At 25.3% G+C, this 20,293-nt stretch overlaps 1 protein-coding gene across 1 annotated transcript; it reads right to left on the bottom strand.

The window, feature by feature from the left end:
• Positions 1 to 819: 819 nt before the first annotated feature.
• LOC111680749 lies at positions 820 to 19,727 on the bottom strand. The gene is made up of 3 exons (XM_046946995.1): positions 19,552 to 19,727; positions 15,992 to 16,325; positions 820 to 1,976 (listed from the first exon to the last, which is right to left on the bottom strand). Exons 1-3 carry the CDS (start codon positions 19,666 to 19,668, stop codon positions 1,615 to 1,617), a joined length of 813 nt encoding a protein of 270 aa, XP_046802951.1. The 5' UTR covers positions 19,669 to 19,727; the 3' UTR covers positions 820 to 1,614.
• Positions 19,728 to 20,293: the final 566 nt, after the last annotated feature.

Here is a 20,293-nt window from a genome sequence, read left to right as displayed (position 1 = left end):
TTTTATGAAAAACTTTTATTTTTAATTTTTATCATAATTTTTTTATTATAAACTGTTATATTTATATGTATGTTTCACTTTTTCATATGATTTGTTTTCTATCCTGTTGTAGTTTAATAATTCTTTTAATTATTTGTTTATAAATAAATGCATTGTATTTTTTTATATTTATTTTATTATTTTTTTTTACTTTTGAATAATTCTTAAGGGGGTATTTTTCTGTTTTTCTTTTGACATCATTATCAACTTATTAAATTATATATGATTCACATAAGATTTGGAATATTTTTTTTTACTTAAATGTTTATAATATGGTATTTAATTGTTTATATTTAAGGTAATATTAATAAATAAATCTTAAAATGTATAAAAAAAATATTATATTAAAAGTATTTTTATTATTAAAATTAAAAGTTTTTCAATATTTTTTTTTAATTTTTATTAAAACATAATTAGTTTTTTTTTTTAAGAAAATACTATAAAAAATGTATAAAATTATTTTGAATATTTTAGCTTGTTTTCTTTTTTTTAATAATTATAATTATTTTTTAATAGTTTTTTTTCAAAATTTTGCAAAAATTAAAGAAATATTTAAAAATTTTTTGGAGAAAAAAAAAAAGCAAAAACAAAATCTCAACAAAATATTTTAAATTTTAAGAAATATATTAAGTTTAAAAAAAAAATTAATACATAAACAAAATAATAACATTTATAAAGAATTAATTAATTAAACATTGTATTACAATATTAATAATAAAGTTTTATAGAAAAAAAATACAAATATATAAACAACTTTTTTCAAAATTTTAAGGGATTCTGATTTATTCATAAAAAGAAAGTGTTAATTTTAATAATTTGAAACAAATTTCTAATATTTTATTTCAAATTTATGATTTTCTAACAAAAAATTTTCAAAACAAACACTTTATAAAGTTCTACTCATAATATTTATATTGACAGCACTGTTTTCTACATTGTTATCTTAAAACCAATATTGCCACTGTTTATTTGTTTAGAGTGTTAACACAGTTTACCAATTAAGCTAATGCCGTTACAAACAGTGTTGTTTATAGAGAAATGTCAATAAAACACAACAATTAAGGTAATACCGTTACAAACAGTGTTGTTTATAAAGTTCTGTCAATAAAACATCTTTGAAAAGTGAAAATACAAAGAAATATTAAAAAATTTAAAAAAATTACTAAAATATTGAGATATTTAAGTGGAAATTGTTTTAAATATTCTAATAATTCTTAAATATTTATAAATTTATAAATTTTTAAGCTTTCTTTTATAATTTTCAAAATCCCTTACTTTTTTTCAAACATATTCTCGAGCAACTCTGTTTTTTTTTAATTATTTTAAAACTAAAATTCTTAATAATTTATAGAATTTTCTTATAACTTCTACAAAAAAACACTCACATTCAATAGAAAAGCTATTATAACTTTTCCTTTACTAAAACTAATTCTATTATTATATTGTATTTTATATAAATATATAGTAAAAAAATTAAAATCACAATATAATTTCGAATACAAAAATTTCCAAATTAAAAAAAAAACTGTATATTTTTTTCTTTCTCTCTCTCACACACAATTACACTTCACATCTTCAGTATAATAAATCAGTTTTTTGAGTACCTTCACTATAGGCCATATTGAGATCATCATCAGCTGGTTTTATATATTGCAAACTTTCAGGCTCTTCATCCGTTTCGGTCTTTGACTTTTTTACAACCATATCATCGGTTATAAGACCATCTGAAATACCTACAATACTGCCATTACCACCCAAAGCCATTAGACTACCATCGCCATCACAAATACCATTAAAAAGTCTACCATTTGCTACTGCTGCATTGGGTTCTGTGGGTGAATCATTGCTGAGTAGTGAAGGTGCTCGTGTTACGCCCAATTGAAATAGTCTATCAATGGGTGCTTTTAGAGGCGTGTAGAAACCAAGTGGTGCTGAACCTAGAAAAATATGTTTTGTTTTTGTTTGGTGAAAATTGATAATGATTTTTAAAGTTAGAGTTTTTTTGTCATACTACTAGTAACTACTTTATTTTTTATATAAAAGAATAATTTTTAAAATAGGTCTAAACATAAACCAGTGCATTTATGTGAAAATCATAATGAAAATTAAAGAAAAAATTTAAGAAATAAGAAAAAAACTTAAAAGAAGTGTGGGTTTTTAATTTTACTTATATAAGTTACTGATATTAACAGATATTAAGAGCTTTTTCGCTAGTTTTTTACTTAATAGAAGTTGTCATCACTTATTACGATAATGCAGTACTTAATAACAATGCTGTTAATTTTTAACAATTAATATATCACCAAATATTTTACTAAAATTTCATTTCTAAAGACTAGTATTAAGTCTAGTCTATAGTCAAATCTATAGTCTAGTCTATATTCTAATCTATAGTCTAGTCTATGGTTTAGCATACAGTCTTGTCTATAGTCTAGTCCATACTCTTGTGTATAGTCTAGTTAATAGTTTAGTTTATAGTCTAAAGTCTAGTATATAATCTAGTCTAGTCTGCAGTCTAGTCTATAGTCTAGTCTATAGTCTAGCCTATAGTCTATAATATATTGTATAGAATAGTCTTATCTATAGTCTACTCTATAGTCTAGTCTATAGTCGAATCTATAGTCTAGTCTATAGTCTAGTCTAGTCTATAGTCTAGTCTATAGTCTAGTCTATAGTCTAGTCTATAGTCTAGTCTATAGTCTAGTCTATAGTCTAGTCTATAGTCTAGTCTATAGTTTAGTCTATAGTTTAGTCTATAGTTTAGTCTATAGTTTAGTCTATAGTCTAGTCTATAGTCTAGTCTATAGTCTAGTCTATAGTCTAGTCTATAGTCTAGTCTATAGTCGAGTCTATAGTCTAGTCTATAGTCTAGTCTATAGTCTAGTCTATAGTCTAGTGTATAGTCTAGTCTATATTCTAGTCTATAGTCTAATCTATAGTCTAGCCTATTGTCTAGTCTAATCTATAGTCTAATCTATTGTCTTGTCTATAGGCTAGTCTATAGTCTAATCTATAGTCTAATTTATACTCTAGTAGTTTAGTCTATAGTCTAGTCTAAAGTCTAGTATATTGTCTAGTTTATAGTCTTTTTAATAATCTAAAGAGTTCGTTCGATAGCGTAGGGTATAATTAGTCTATAGACAAAACTAATCAAAAATTAGAAGTTTCATAATTTCAATTCTCCATGCCTGATGTTTATTATGAAACACTGCTTTATCATATTAATAGTTGTTTTTCATAACAGGCAGTGTTATGTTTGGATAGTACTGTAACAAACTGTGATTATAAAGATAATACAGTTTTTTTCTATTAAAGGTAATAACGTTTAAACGATGTTGACAATAATGCTAAAGGTTTGGTATACGAAGAAATATAGTTGTAAAAAGCATTATTATTAGAAAACATGATATTTTTTAGAAAATTCAAAAGTTTTTGTTTTATTTAAATAAAAAATTTTATAAATAAGGATTTTCAAAACACTTCTTTTAATAAATTTTTTGCTTGATTTCTTTTAAAATTGTTTTTTTTTTTTGGAAAATAAAAATATAAACATTTATTGGTATGTATGATTTTTTGTTGTTGTTGTTTAAATAATAAATTAATAAATAAATACAGCATTAAAGATTAGTAAATTATAATAATATAAGAATAAAACATTTACATGAAATAAATTTTTTTTTTGTTTAAAAAGAAAATAAATGTTAGTTACCTTAAATATGGATTATGTGTTTTTTTGTTAAACGATTTGTTTAGATTTTAATGAAAATGTTTTTTTATTTTTTTAAATAATTATATGGATAAATACAAATATATATATATATAAATAAATATGAAAAAAAAAACAAATATAATTGAGCAAATATTTTTTTTTATTTTGTATAAATTTAAGAAAATACCACTAGTTTTTTTTAGGGAGTAGGTAGTAGAATAGAACTGCTGTGTTTTTGGCCGGTTTATTTTTTTTAAGGTTAAATATGATTGTTTTTATGATTTTGGCATTTGAATTTTGTTTTGATGTAGTATTTTTTTTTTTAATTATTTTTTCAATATTTTTTTGGAGTTTTTAAGTCGAAATGTTTTTTATGTTTGTTTTGCTTTAGGCACACTAGCTTCGTTTTTTTTTTTTTGCAATTAAACAAATTTTTTAATTTTAATTTGTATAATTTTTTATGTTTTATTAGCATGTTACGAGTTGGGATGTTTAAATAACATCTGGAAAAAATTAAGAATAAAAAAAAAAGAAAAAAATAAAAATTATGATTTTTATAAAAAAAATCTGGAATTTTTTTAAAAATATATGTATATTTAATTTTAAAAGGGGGGACAAACACACACACATATATATATGAAATGACAATATTGTTTACAATTTTTTTTAAAAGAATTTAAAATTTCCTTTCTTAAATGCCAATTTTTGAAATTTTTTTTTCAAATTTTTAAAATTCTAGCAAAATTTATGTTAAAAACTACTTTCTTTTCAACTAAATCAAACTTTTAGCCAACTTTTTACATTTTTTTACTCAAAAAATAGTTTTAACTTAGCAAAACAACTAAATTTTTATTAAAAAAATCAACAAATAATAATTAATACTTAACAAATACAATAAAATTGAACTTTTTGAAATTATTTTTACTGTCAAAAAAAAGCACTGTATTATCAACACTTGCAAAATGTTCTAAAACGTAAGCTTGCTATTTTAAGTCTTAAGAACACTTTCTGTTCAATACCTCCAACCAACAGATTAGGAAAATTTAACCCAAAACAATTATTCTTTAAATCCTTTAAAAAAAATGACGTTAAAAAAGCACTAAATTGTTAACATTTTTGTAGTAACAAGCCAAGTGTGCTTGTTGCCTTCTGGCCGTCTAACTCGGCAACTTTGTAACATAAAAAGTTTCCCAGTGTGAATGATGTCTTAGAAACTCTTAAATCATTTTGTATTTAGCATTAAAAAAAGCACTAAATTGTCAACATTGTCTTCTCCAAACGAGTTAAGTTAATTAGGGAGGACTTTCTTGTATAGTTTTTTGTAGAAATCTCAAGAGCTTTAAGTTCTCTATATCCGCTTTTAGTTTTTTTTACTAACTTTGCACTTTTTTAAAAAATATAAACAAAAAGCGCCAAATTGTTAACATTTCAAATTTAATTTTAGATGAAATGTACAATTTTGAACCCTTTTTTAATCGTCTAATGGTAATTCTTAAATCGTTTAAAACTGCTTTATAAAACTACCATGATTCCTAAAGAAATTTCGGGGAAATTTAAAAAAATTTTCAAAATTTTAAAGGGATTCTTTTTTGAGAATTTTTAAGAGAGTTTTTGGGAAATAGAGAGATTTCTATTTAAATTTTTGTGAGTTCCTATAGAATTAACAATAAAATTATCATTTGTAAAGTTATTTTCAACTTTTCTGAAAGAAATTTCCAAAAAATCAAAAAAATAAAAATTTTTGGGATTTTGAAAACTTTTTTTTGGAAATTTCATCAATTTAAAGGGGATTTTTACAAAACAAATAGATTTTTTAAACAATTAATAATAAAATAAACAATTGTTAAAAAATATTTTACTTGTTTCATTCAAATTTAAAAAAAATCAATATTTTGAAATTTTTGAAATTTTAAAAAATTTTTTAAATTTTTTAGTGAATTACGAATAAAATTTTGGGAATAACGAAAAATAAATAATAATATGATAATTTGAAAGTAATTTTAAACCTTTTTAAAAAAAGTTTACAAAAAATTTTGAAAACTTTGAGAATTTTTGGAAAATTTAAAGGGAATTTTGAGAGAATTTTGGAAAATTTGAGGAAATTTTGAAAAAAGTTTTTAGGAATCTTTAACAATTCTGAAAGATTTTTAAATAATTAACATTTGTTTAAGAATTTTTAACATTTCTGAAAGGAATTTACAGGAAATTTTAAAATTAATTTAAATTTTGGAAAATTTGAGGGAATTTTGAAAAAGTTTTTGGGAATCTTTAGCAATTTTGAAAAATATTTATAAAATTATTATTTGTTTAAGAATTTTTATCGTTGTTGGCAGGAATTTAAAGCAAATTTTAAAATTTGTTAAAATTTTTGGAAATTTTGAGGGGATTTTTAAATTTTTTTTAGGAATTTGACTAAATGTAAAGATTTCAAAGTAATTTTTAAGAATTCCTATGAAATTAACAATAAAAAAGGTTTAAATTTGTTTTCAAATTGTTTTGACAGAAAATTTCAACAAAAAAAAATCGAAAATTTTTGGAAAATTTGATGAAATTTTGAAAAAGTTTTTGGGAATCTTTAGTAATTTTGAAAGATTTTTATAAAATTATTAATTGTTAAAGAATTTTTATCATTGTTTTTTTTTTTTTTTGAATTTGAAGGAAATTTTAAAATTTGTTTTAATTTTGGAAATTTTGAGGGAATTTTTAAAAAGTTTTTGAAAATTTGGAAAATAAGGGGATTTTCAAGTAATTTTTATGAATTTCTATAGAATAAAGAATAAAATTATGATTTTCAAAATTATTTTTAGTTTTTCTAACGAAAATTTCATATAAATTTGAAAATTTTTCAAATTTTTGAAATTTTTTCAAATTTTTGGCAATTTTAAGGATATTTTTTCAAGATTTTATGTATATTTGTTGCATTTTTCTTTAAATTTTAAAAAAATTAATATAAAAGTATTATTTTAAACTATGTTGACAGAAATTTAATGGAAATTGTACAATTTGTTAAAATTTTGGGCATTCTGAGGGGATTTTTAAAAAAGTTTTTGAGAATTTTGGAAAATAAGGGGATTTTTAAGTATTTTTTGTGAATTTTTGATAGAATAAAGAATAAAATTATGATTTTCAAAATTATTTTTAGTTTTTCTAACAGAAATTTCATAAAAATTTGAATTTTTTTCAAATTTTTGTAATTTTTTTTAAAATTTTTGGGAATTTTAAAGGATTTTTTTAAGATTTTATGATAATTTGTTGCATTTTTCTTTAATTTTGAAAAATTTACTATAAAATTGTTATTTGTTAAAGAATTTTTAACAGGTTTGCATAAAAAAGTACACATTTTGGGAATTTCGTGGGGATTTTGAAAATATTTTTAAGAATTTAAGAAATTTTCAATAATTTACAAGGGGAAGTCTTAATTAATCATAAAATTGGTAGCAGTTTTAGAAATTTTCAAAAAATTAGGAGATTTTGAGGGGATTTTTTTAGGAGATTTTGAGGGGATTTTTTATGGTCTTATAAAGCTGTGTTTTTTGTGGGCAAAAACGACAGGGGAATGCTATTTGATAACAAATTTCCAAGCATTACTTTGATTTTTATTTAGCTATAAACTATACCAGCACCTCTATTAAAACTTAAACTTAAAACCCTATACAATTATTTAAACAAAATAATGTTATAATATAAATAAATAAATAAATTTATAAATAAAGAAAAATCTATATAAAAAATAAAACTTTTGAATACATACTTAGTAAAAAGTGGAGTAGAAGATGTATAATAATAGTAGTAGTAGTAAGAAGAAGAAGAAGGTGGTGTTGGTGGTGGTTGTTGGTAGTAAAATACAAAGAAATCAAACTCATTTACTAGAGAGCGAATGTAAGCGAAAGAGACAAAAGTTTAGAAGAGCAGTTGTAAGTAGTAGAAGTTATTCAAACATAATACAACGTATTGCCAGGTATACGTCTACGTAGAGGAGCATTACAAGTTGAAGGAGTAGTAGTAGAAGTAGTTGTAGTAGTTTTAAAACAAGTGGTTTTGGTGGTGGTGATGGAGGAGGAAGTAATAGTAGAATTAGAGGAGTAGGAAGTTGTAGTTGTTTTTGCCAGTTTTGATGCATTATTATTATTATCATTATATAAACGTCGTGGTAAAACTTTAGGAGGATTTTTTATAGTTGTCGTTGTTGTTGTTGCTTGTACTTTTAAAGGTGGAGCTGGAGTAAAAGTTGTCGCTGTCGTTGTGATTGTAGTCGTGGTGGTATTTTGTTGATATTTTGCTTTAGTTGTGTAACGTAAAGAAGAAGAAGAAGGAGAAGAAGAGAAAGAAGAATTTGCATAAGAAATATTTGTTGGTTTTAAATTACTTAATGCCACCACCTTAGTTGGATAATTAGTAGTAGTAGTAGTAGAAGTAGTAGTAGTAGTTGTAGTAAAAGTAGTAGCTATTTCTGTTGTAGAAGTTTCTTTTAAGTCCTTAACCATGGTAAAAAGTGTAGGTGTAGTTGTTGTTGTAGTTGTAGTTGGTGTAATAGAAAATGTTGTTTTTAAATTTAAATCTGATTTGTTCAGAAACTGAGGAGTGGGATAATTAAAAGAATGTTTATAACCTAAATAAGTTGTAGAAGTATTTTCACACAAATCCTGTTCTAAAGTAGTTAAGGAAGCCTTATAAAGAGTATTCAAAGCTTTGGCAGATATAATCTGTTCAGAATTTCTATATAATTGTGAATCTTGACATTGAGTTTTTGGAGCAGAAGAATTTGAATAATTTTTAGAAATTTGTCGATTACGAGCGGATTTTGAAGGGAGTTTTGGAAATTCCAAAGAATTATAAATAAAACTATCAGTTTTTTCACAATTTCCCTGTTTTTTAGAAGGTATATCAGAGACAGTTGAATTTCCCGAATTTTGAGAATTTTTAAGGAATTGTGTGGAATTAATAGAATTTTCTGTATTATAAGAAGATTTTGAGAATTTCGCAGCTTTACCATCACTAGCAGAAGAAGTTTTAACGTTTTTAAACGAAATTTCCGGCAAATTCGAGGAATTTTCCAAAATTTGAGATTTTTGAGGGGATTTTAAAGAAATTTTAGGGAATTCATAGGAATTTTTAATAAAATTGTTATTTTTCAAAGATTTATCAAGTTTTTTTAATGGAATTTCTGGAATATTGCCAGAATTTTCACAATTTTGGGAATTCTGTGGGGATTTTGTAGAATTTTCAATATTATATGTAGAGTTTTTAGTAGCAACTGAGGAGTTAACATTTAAGTTATCACTTGTAGAAGATATTTTAACTTTTTTTAGCGAAATTTCCGGCGAAATGTTAATATTTTCCGAAATTTGGGAATTTTGAGGAGATTTTGCAAAAGGTTTTGGGAATTGTAAAGCATTAGTTATAAAAGAATTATTTTTAGAAGAAATTTTATTGTTTTTCACAGAAATTTGTGAGGAATTCAAAAAATTTTCACAATTTTGGGAATTTTGAGGAGATTTTGTAGTAGTGTTTGGGATTTCCGGGGAAGATTGTAAACAAGTTTTTGGGTTTGGTGTAGAATTGTCAGCAAATGTTTGGGAATCAATATTTAAGGAATCCATAGAAGTTTCCATGAAACTTTCGAAATTTTCAGAAACTGGGGAAATTGGAGATTTTAATATTGTATTTGGGAATTCGCCAGAATTAACAGAGTTAGCTTGAGCATTATTTCTACAATCGGATTCCATTTTTACACTCGAAATTTCTGTGGAATTCAATAAATTTTATGAAATTTGAAGATTTTCAAGCGATTTTGATTGTTGGAAGTTTTGAGGAGATTTTTTTGTTAAATTTTCACAAACTGGGAAAATTGGTGATTTTAATGTTGTATTTGGGAATATGTCTGCATTAACAAAATTTGCTTGATCATTATTTCTACAACCAATTTCCATTTTTACTCTCAAAATGTCTGTAGAATTCAATAAATTTTCTGAAATTTGAAGATTTTCAAGCGATTTTGATTGTTGAGAGTTTTGTGGAGATTTTAAAGATTTCTCTGGGATTTCAAAGGAATAGGAACTTTTCTTAAGAGTATTTTCATTAAATTTTAATAATTTTTGGGAATTTATAAAATTTTTATTAAAATTTTTCACTTTTAAGGCAACATTGTTGCCAAATGTTTTCACAAATCGCTGAGAAAATTCCTCGGTATTATCTCTACAACTTGCATTTGCTTTTAGGCTGTTGGTCCTTGAAATTCTTTGCTTAATAGCAGTAGATATAATCGAACTATTAGTTTGAATTTCTAGCTTGGGATTTTGGTTATTTTTTGCGGATGTTGTGGGAATTAAAGGGGAAACTTGGCTGGCATTACTAACAGTTGTATTTGAACTTTCAGAGTTGTTTAATTTTGTAGAAATGGCAACTTTATCTTTTAAATGGGAAGAATTAACCGAAAAAGTTGTAACTGTAGGGATTGTAGGGGGAAATTTTTCCTCCAGATATGTAAGGGTTCCATTAGATTCTACTAAAGGAGTGGAAGTTTGCTCTATATTAGCAGCTTCATTAGAATTTTCATTAAGGCAGCCATTTTCTTTTAAAGTTTCAGAATTTCTAAACGATTCTTTAGGAGTCTCAAGAATTTCGCTAAAATCTGCTTTTAAATCATAAGTATCTGAGAGAAACTCTCCAGTAGCTTTTAATTTATTCCAAGAATTAGTCTCCTCTGATCCTAACGAACTAACAGAAGTTATTTTAGAATCCTCTTGAGTAGATTTGCTTAAGTCTGAGGTTGGCTCCACGATAAACTCTTCCGAGTTATTTAAATCATTTAAAGAAACTATTTCTTCCAGTTCCCGAGGATTCACTGAATTCTCTTCTGCTCCCACAAAGGTGGTGATCTCATAGTTGGCTTCCAAAGTTTGGGAACCTGCCTTACTAGTTGATTCATTAGATATTGGTTTTAATTTAAGTGATTTTTCGGATAATAATATTTCAGGTTCCAAAGTTGTATCTTTGCAAGAAGTTTCGTCCAAATTTTCATTTTCTAATCTTCCATTTGAATCCACGGCTTCTTTAAGCTCCTGATTTGTCATATTTAATTGAGTCTTTTTAGTATCTAAAGCTTCTTCTAATTTGCTAGTTTCTTTAAAAAACTCTATAAAATTTTCTTTCTTTTCTAAATCCTCAATATCTCCCAGCCTTCTCCTAATACCTAGCTGTCCATTTTGATCGCCGACATTATCAAAAAAATCAAATGATTGAGATTTTTCTGTAGCCGATTGCCATTCATTGGAGTTTCTTAATTTCATTTTTATTTTATCCGTTTTGGCAAATATTTTCCTATTAATATTCGCCATTTTTATTTGATTCTCTGGCAAGCTAAGAGATCTTTTTATCGGACTTAGAGCACAGGGTTGGGTACAAGAATTCGTTTCACTAAAAGTTTCATAAAACTTTAAAGAGTTTATAAACGATTTAGAGGCATTTTTATAGAAATTTTTCGATTTACGAAAAGAGGCATAAGTGGAGACATTATGCGAGGCCATGGAGGTAAAATTGAGTAATTTTTCTGTGGTTTTAACTCGTAAAGTTTTGGGTTTTTTGGGCGCTATAGCAGGAGGTATTTTCGACTTAGTTGCACAGGGTGATGGAACGTTTTCTGGCGGTTTAAAAGACCATTTGGAGGGTAAAGTATTACAGGCTGTTGTATAGTTGAACTCTTCATTGCCGCAAGAACTGTCTAGACTTTGGGATTCTTCGGAAAAGGATTTCTCTAGTTGTTGTAAACAATAGGATGTTTTAGATTTCTTTAGATTTAACAAGGCATTAAAATCATAAGGTGAACAGTCTTCAAGTTCTATATCGACATCTTGTATAACTATAGAAGAAACTTCATCTTCATCTAATTCCACAGAAATGGTTTGTTCATTACTCTCAACGGTTTTCAAAGAATCTAAAGATATAGAGTTAAGGGGTTTTAAATTGATGTCTGATGTTAAATTTTTATTATTTTCAGTTTTAATTTGCTTTTCTGCAGAGGAATCTAAGGAATTGTCTTGAGTTTTGGTTTTTACTGAAAAATCTGTAAAATTTTCTGTTATTTCTTTAATTTCCTTAGACAATGCTGCCAAGTTTGTATAGCTGTTACTTTTTCGTATTTCAGGAGATGCCATATAGTTAATATTGTCTAAAGTTACCATGCAGTGTTTAGACTTGAGTTTTTTATTAAAATTATCTACAATATCTATATGTTCATTAAATTTTTTATTATTTTCAATTGTTAACTCTTCAGTTTTGATATTTTCTAAAGATTTAATTTCTTTTAGAGGAAAATCTTTAGTTTCTTTTAAATTTTCTAAAGATTTAGTTTGATTCTGATATAAACACTCACAATCATCTATATAAATCACTGTTAGGTCTTTATTATAATCTAAAGATTCAATGTTATTAACAGAATTAGAATTAAGGGGAACAAATTCTATATTATTAACAGAATTTGCAAAATCTTTTGCTAAATATTCGTTATTTTCCAAGATTTGTAAATTATTAAGAGATTGTGTAAATTCTAAAGAATTTTGTTTTATATTTTCATCAAATAAATCTATGTGGTTAACAGATTTTGATTTAAATTCTTTATCTATAAAATTAGAGAAATTTTCATTTAAATTTTCATTTAAATCTTTAGTTTCCTCCAAATCACTTAAAGTTCTTAGTAATTCTTGAGATTTTTCAGAAATTTTCAAAGTTTTTGTTAAATTTTGCTTTTGCATTAAACTTTCTTGACTTTTTGGTAAATTTATATCAAAATTCTTTAATTTATTATCTATTCCAATTGATTCTAAAGAATTTTCTTTTAAATTTAGGTTTTTAGTTTGTATTTCTGTTAATGTTTTCACATTTTTTGTGATTTCACAAAGATTTTCTTTTATTTGTTTGTTTACATTAGTTAGTGCTGCCAAGTTTGTGTTACTGTCATTCAATTGATAATCAAGTGTTGCCAGAGAGTTTAAATCTGTTAGGGAGCTTATTGTAGCGGAATTTTGTAGGTTATTGTTATTTTTTGTTAATTGTATTGAATTCTCTTGAAATTCTTTGTTATTTAAATCAATTTTAGTTATATCATTAGAATTTATAGCAAAGTTTGGAAAATTGTTGTTATTTTGGAAAATTTTTAAGGAATTTTCATTTTCTAAAGAATTTTCTTGTGAATTTTTATTTGTTTCACTTAAATCCTGTTTATTTTCAGGGAAATTTTCTCGGATTGTTGAATTTTCCTTGGACAATTCTGTTATATTAAGGTCGCTCTCTTTGGAAATACTTTTAAGGCTTGCCAGTGTCTTAAAATCTTTAAGGTTTGCCGTTGTTTTACAAATTTCTTGAGATTTTGTTAATTCTTGAAAAATTTCTTGAGATTTGGAAAACCTCGATTTGTAATCGCAATTAGTTTGTGGCTCCTGTATTAAATTATTCAATGATTGTGTACGTTTTTGGGATTCTTGATCTATTACGGAAAAGGGACTTAAACGAGTTTTAGCAGTGGAATAAACTGGCTTTATAGTGGTTAAGGTAAAAGCAGGGTTAAGTTTATCATGAGAATTTACTTCGGGTGAAAAATATAGAGAAGTTCCAGCAGAAATAGTTGTAGTAGTAGTAGTGGTTTCTGAACCTGTTTCCAAATTTCTTAAAGAATTTGAACGTGCTACTGAGGACGAAATGTTGAAAGTAGAAAAGTTTTTTTGAAATTCATTAGAACGTGAACGTTGTACTGGTTTCTTAACTGTAGGCGTTGATGCTGTTGTTTCTCTAAGAAAACAAGCATATTGAGGATTATTTAAGACTCTGGCTTTTATTTTAAGGGATGTTGTCTTTTCCTCCTCTTTAGGCTGATAGCGAGGTTGTTCCTCTTTTACTTTTTCGTTTAGTTTTAAATTTGGGAAATTTAAAGTTACACTGGCTGCCACCGGGTTCTTCCTCATTTGCCAGCGTTTCTCGGGTAGTGGAGGTTTTTGTGTTGTCGCCGCTGCTGCTGTTGCCAGTGGTAGTTTTAAATCTTTGCGAGATTTCTTCCCGATTTCCTGCTCCTTTTCGGTTTCTAGTTTTATGGGCATTTCTTTGGCTATTGCTGTCGTGATTAATGGTATACCCTTCTGTAAATCTGGGTAATCTGTAAAAATTGATTTTAAAGTATTTTGATTTTTTTTTTTTTTTGCTTAACTGTTTGTAAGTTTTATTTTTCTTTTAAAAAGTACAAAATTTTCCTGTTTATGTTTTCTTTGAAGGGTTTGAACTGGGAAAATGGATTTCAATGTACAATTTTATATACCGGGGAGTTTGACTGGTTGATTGCTGAGAGTTTGAATTTGCATCTGTTTGTGAAAATAAGTGCTTTCGTGAACTTTATAAATGATATATGTTTGGGGCGGGAAAATGTATATATGAAAAAAAGAAGTTGAAATTAAAGATTTTCAAAGATTTTTGCAGAAATTAGATCTAACAGATGTAAAAGTCTTGAAATTTTAAAAATTCTATAGGTTTAAGTATTATCCTAAAAGAATTTGTAGAAATTTTTCAAAAATTCTTGAAATTAAATGAAAAATTTCTTTAATTTTTTTAACATTTTCTTTAAAAATATTTAGCAATTTAATAATTTCACACTTCGTGATTTAAATGTAAACTTTCTTCTTTTTAAGATCAATTTATTCAAAAAAGTCAAATTTAGTCGACAATTTAGCCGCCGCCGATATTTTCTATAAGCCGCCGCCGACCTTAAATGGTTGCGCCGCCGATCACTTTGCAACGGCTTGTATCTCTGCTTTAGTCACTGTATGTTCTAAAAGACAATTCTCTAGTTTTCTAATTCCCATGTTGTTGTTGTAACGGAGACATTTGTAATGCCTTTGTTTTTGTTTGTTGAACTCCAAATCGATCCGATGCGAAAAACCAATCGTCATGTGAATGTAACTTTCATGTTTGCTTCTTTACATTACAAAAGGTGCTACCAAGTTTGTAGTTTTATTATTTACTTTATGTAGTTGTGAGATGCCAGAGGCGTTTAAAATGTTCAAGGTTACCATTGCTAAGAAAATTATCAGCGTTTTTTTTTTTGTATTAAAAGAATTTTAATGAAATTTCTTTCGATTTTCCTGTTTTAAAACAAGTTTTTGATGTAGTTTATGATTTTAAAGTTTTTAATGAGATCACAGGAGTATTAATGACATAATAATGTTGTTTTTAATGTTTTTGTTTTAACCTAAAACTAGCATAGAGTTAAAGCCATAATACACGGTTGTCAGATCTTACAAAATTGTCAGTAAAATGTTCAGAAAATATCTAATAAACGTCTGAACTTAAAATTTTTATCAGAAAAAGCATTAACAAAAATATTCCAAGACAGGAAATTTGTAAGTTGACAGTATTATTAGTCATTTTCTGCGCTTTTAACTGTCAACATTGTAAGATCTAATAAACGTGTATATATATCATTACTTAGACTTTTGAGTAGAACACAGAGAGAAAGGGAGAGAGAGAGAGAGAATAACAGACAATTGGAATTAATGATAAGGCCAATTGTTTTCCAAGTTAAACTATACAAAAGAAAGTGGAGAAAAAGTTTGAATTTTGTAAAAACGAACCTGTCACTGACACGTTGAAAAAATTTGCTAAATGCAGTTGAACACGTTTTCATAAAATGTCTAAGATGTTTTGAACAGTGTGGACAGATCGTTGAGTTAATAGTGGTGGTGTCACTGTTAAGGATAGGAGCAGGATTAGAGGGATATTTAGGCTTAGGAGAGGACATTTTACAATTGTGTTTTAAAGGTTCAGTATTGATAGTTTTACAGTTTGATAATGTATAATAAATAAGAGAAGAAGGCAGGGGTGGAGGAGGTATAGGGGGTGGAATTAAATCAGCCTCTTCAGTTAAATCTATAATATTCCAAAAAGAAGTATTTTTTAAGAAATAAAGTTTAAAAAATGTTGTTTTGCTAAATTAATTTGTTTTTTTGTTTGGTTTTTGCTATTATTAATAAATTTGCTGGTTTAGTTGTTTAAAAGTTAGTTAGATTAGAATATGAGCATAAAAAAAACCCTTAAACCCTTTTTGTTTATAAATTTTAACAAAATTATAGACCAAAAATTTAAAACTTATAAAAAAAACCATTAAAAAATTTAAAAAAAGAAATCACCTTTAAAACCATTTAATAATTAAAATATTAAAGTAATTTTTTTAACAAAAATAAATTTTAAAATTTTCCAACTTACCCAGTGGTAAATTGCCCAATATATTTTTGGTAGCTGTTGTATTATTGGTATTATTAGCAGTGGCAGGCGAAGAACTAGCATTCAGGGTTGGCAGTTGTATTATTTCATCGGCCACATGATGATGATGTGTTAAAGGTGGTATTGTAGAGTTGATATTTTCTAAACATAAATTCTGAAATGCATGTGTAAAATCATTAACATCATGTGTAGGGCTAGAACCCAATGGTTGGGTATAGCTTTCATTATAGGCGCTAAATGAATCATCCACAATTAATGAAGCTTCGGAGGGATATTCAAATGTGGATGTTAGAGTATCATTAAATTGTACGCGAAACTGTAAAAGAAAAGAAAAAGAGAAAAAAATTTGAAATTATGCAATTTTAAACTAACCTAGTTTTAACAAAAACTAAATAAAAAAACGTTTATAGAATTTTTAATTATGTATTTTTTGTTACCTCACATTTCCTTGTCTCTTTTACTTATAAAATACAAATAAAATGCAAATTTGTTTTAAAACTTTTTTTAACTAAAAAAAACCCAAACACGCACTTTACCTAATAAATAAAGACGTTGCCTTAATAATAAACAAAAATAGAGTTTAGTAGGTTAAAAATTACTAAAACATTTAAACAACAAAACATTTACCAAAACACATTTTTGTTTAAATTTTATTTTAGCAATTTACAAATAAAGTTAATAGTTCTCAAATTTCCTTTTATTTTGTTAATTTTTCCTAAATTTTTCACTTACTTTAAGAATTTCAATTTAATTTATTTGAATTTTATAAATTTTTAAGTTTTTTTTATACTTAAAAGTGATATTTTAAGTTTTCTAGCGATTTTAGTTAATATTAACACTTAGGCAACTCTTTACTAAAGAAAAAGAGTGAAAAGAGAACTTATTTTTAATATGGCTTCAGCATAAGTGCTGCCAAGTTTGTAGTTTTAAGCAAAGACTCAAAGTATAGAGAGCAGTAACAACATGACGTCTTTGTTATAAAGGAAGCCGCAAGATTGCCACATAAAGGAATATTTAATGTTTTCTAGCGATTTAAGTAATATAAACTTTGTGGCAACTCTTTACAAAACAAACGAGTGAAAAGTGAGTTAATTTTCAATGTTTCTTTGTTTTGTTAATTTAACAGTAAAATTCAAGCATCCTTCAAATAAGGTGCTGTCAAGTTTAATGTTTTCAGCAAAGCAAAGTAAAGAGAATAATCTCAATATGACGACTTTGTTGTGTTTGTCAAACAAGAAGAAGAAGCGAAATGTGAATTAAGTGCTACCAAGTTTGTTTTAAAGAGAAAATACACTTTTTTAAGTAAAAATAAACCGTTAATATAACTTTTTCTTTATAATAACAAATAATTAAATGATTTTACAAGAAATATTACAAAAAACAAATAAAGAAACACTTTTTAAATGAAATATTGACAAAAAAGAGAAAAATTTGTAAGAAATTTTATTAAAAAATAAATAAATAAAAAATTTTTTTCTAATAATTTATACTTTACTTTTATACTTTTCTTTTTATTTTCTTAGACGTCACAAATTTTTTTAAATTTTTATTTGAATAGTTCTCACAAAGTCTCACTTACTTTCATTTATTAAAAAAAAATGTGCTTGGAATATTTTAATCAAATTCTAGACGATTTTTTTTACCATAAACAAAAACAACAAAAAAAGTGAAATAAAAACAAATTAATAATAAACATTTATATCGTTATGCCATAAAAAGAACTTTTAATGAAATTTAATTTTTATAAACAAAAAAAAAAAAAAACAATAACAATTCTACTGTATTATTTTCTAAACAAATAAAGATGCAAACAAAATAAAAATCAACACTAACGACACAATTATATTTTAACTGTCATTTCCGTTTTGCGTTTTGCAAAAAAAAGGGGGACAATTGAAAATACAGCTTTTACAAAGATAAAGTCTTTGTTAAAGAGAATTATAAAAATTAAATGTAAACAATAAAATTTTCTTGTGTTTTCTTATTAAAGTGATAATGTTTGCTAGATTTTCACTGTTTACATATTGTTGACATCATGTAGAGAATGTAAACAATTAAATTAATTTGACATTCTTACAAAAAAAACGTAAGAAAAACGTATAAAAATCAACTGTATAACATATTTTTAATAAATTTTCCATTATTTACCTATTGTTGACATGGTGTAAAATATGTCAAATAATGTAAATTTTAATAAGAATTCAATATCCATAATTTAACTTTCATAATTTTTAAGATTTCGTATTGTTTACCTATTGTTGACATTGTGTAAAATATGTAAACAATTAAGTTTTTATGAATTTCATACAGAAATATGTAAATAAACGTATAGAAATCAATTCTATAACATTTTTCCTTTATTTTCCATTGTTTACCTATTGTTGACATGGTGTAAAATATGTCAAATATTGTAAATTTCTATAAGAAGTCAATATCCATAACTTAACATTAATAATTTTAAAGATTCCGTATTGTTTACCTATTGTTGACATTGTGTAAAATATGTAAACAATTAATTTTTTATGAATTCCATACAAAAATATGTAAATAAACGTATAGAAATCAATTCTATAACATTTTTCCTTTATTTTCCATTGTTTACCTATTGTTGACATGGTGTAAAATATGTCAAATATTGTAAATTTTAATAAGAATTCAATATTCATAATTTAACTTTCATAATTTTTAAGATTTCGTATTGTTTACCTATTGTTGACATTGTGTAAAATATGTAAACAATTAAGTTTTTTAAAATTTCATACAGAAATATGTAAATAAACGTATAGAAATCAATTCTATAACATTTTTCCTATATTTTCCATTGTTTACCTATTGTTGACATGGTGTAAAATATGTCAAATATTGTAAATTTCTATAAGAAGTCAATATCCATAACTTAACATTAATAATTTTAAAGATTCCGTATTGTTTACCTATTGTTGACATCATGTAAAGAATGTAGACAATTAATTTTTTATGAATTCCATACAAAAATATGTAAATAAACGTATAGAAATCAATTCTATAACATTTTTCCTTTATTTTCCATTGTTTACCTATTGTTGACTAGGTGTAAAATATGTCAAATATTGTAAATTTTAATAAGAATTTAACTTCCATAACATTTCTTTTACAATTTGTAAGATTTTGTATTGTTTACCTATTGTCGACATCGTGTAAAATATGTAAACTATTAAATTTTATTAAATTTCATATGAAAACACGTATAAAAATCAATTCTACAAGATTTTTCCTAAATCGTTGACATTGAATTTACATTGTTGACATTATGTAAAATATGTAAAAGTTGTAAAATTTTCATATAAAATTAATTTCTATAAATTTTGTTTAATAATTCTAAAGAATTTGCATTGTTTACCTATTGTTGACATTGTGTAAAATATGTAAACAATTAAAATTTCTCACAAAATTACAACAAAAATATAAATTAATTAATTTTCTTAAATTTTGCCCATATTTTCATTGTTTACCTATTATTGACATAATGTAAAAATTATAAATGTAAACAAAAATTTACTTACCGTTGTATCTTTGGATTTTTGTCGAATACTTGATTTACCATCAATCACAATATTTGCATTAACAAATTCAACATCACATGGTGAGGGTGGACACATTGAAAAATCATCATAATCCATATCGGTAGAGGTTTCAACCGATAGATCACCCAATAAAACGAAACCCGATTCATTTGGCTGTTTAAATACAAAAAAAAAAGAAAAATTATATTTAGCAAAAGAAAATCTTTACATCAAACAAGGTCATATAAATTAAGAAATAAATAAAACTGCATCATAAGTTTTTTTTTCTTCAAGTGATCTTGACATCATGACAGTGATGTGATGTACTTATGTAGATCATCATCAACATCATCTTATAGGGAGTGTGTAAAATAATAAACAACAACTACAGTTTAATTAAAATGTTTTAAACAAAAGATCAAGTATACACACCATGTTTGAATTTGCACAAGTACTAGACATCAAATAAGACGAATGTTCTTTAAAAGAGTGATTTCTTGTTAAAATTATTTTTATTCAAAGCTTTTCATATTTTAAAACCTCCTTTTGAAAAGCAACCTGAATTTGCCAATAAAATGATCAATACATTCTTTTACTTTACTGCAAAAGCTCTGTTTGACAAGACTATAGACTGGATTATAGACTAGACTTTAGACTTGACTATAGACTAGACTATAGACTAGACTATAGACTAGACTATAGACTAGACTATAGACTAGACTATAGACTAGACTATAGACTA

This window comes from Lucilia cuprina, chromosome 3 (genome assembly GCF_022045245.1).
Source record: "Lucilia cuprina isolate Lc7/37 chromosome 3, ASM2204524v1, whole genome shotgun sequence".
Classification (NCBI taxonomy): Eukaryota; Metazoa; Arthropoda; class Insecta; order Diptera; family Calliphoridae; genus Lucilia; species Lucilia cuprina.
The sequence above is the reverse complement of the archived record's forward strand: the minus strand, read 5'-3'. Positions and strand labels throughout refer to the sequence as shown.

Bases quoted from the DNA above. Each gene is read 5' to 3' on its own strand.
- LOC111680749 (XM_046946995.1), bottom strand. From the start codon at position 19,668: ATGGATTATGATGATTTTTCAATGTGTCCACCCTCACCATGTGATGTT. The intron at 16,326-19,551 runs GTAAGTAAATTT...TTTCTTTTACAG, and splicing joins AAAAATCCAAAGATACAACG to TTTCGCGTACAATTTAATGA. The intron at 1,977-15,991 runs GTAAGTTGGAAA...ATATTTTTCTAG, and splicing joins ATTGGGCAATTTACCACTGG to GTTCAGCACCACTTGGTTTC.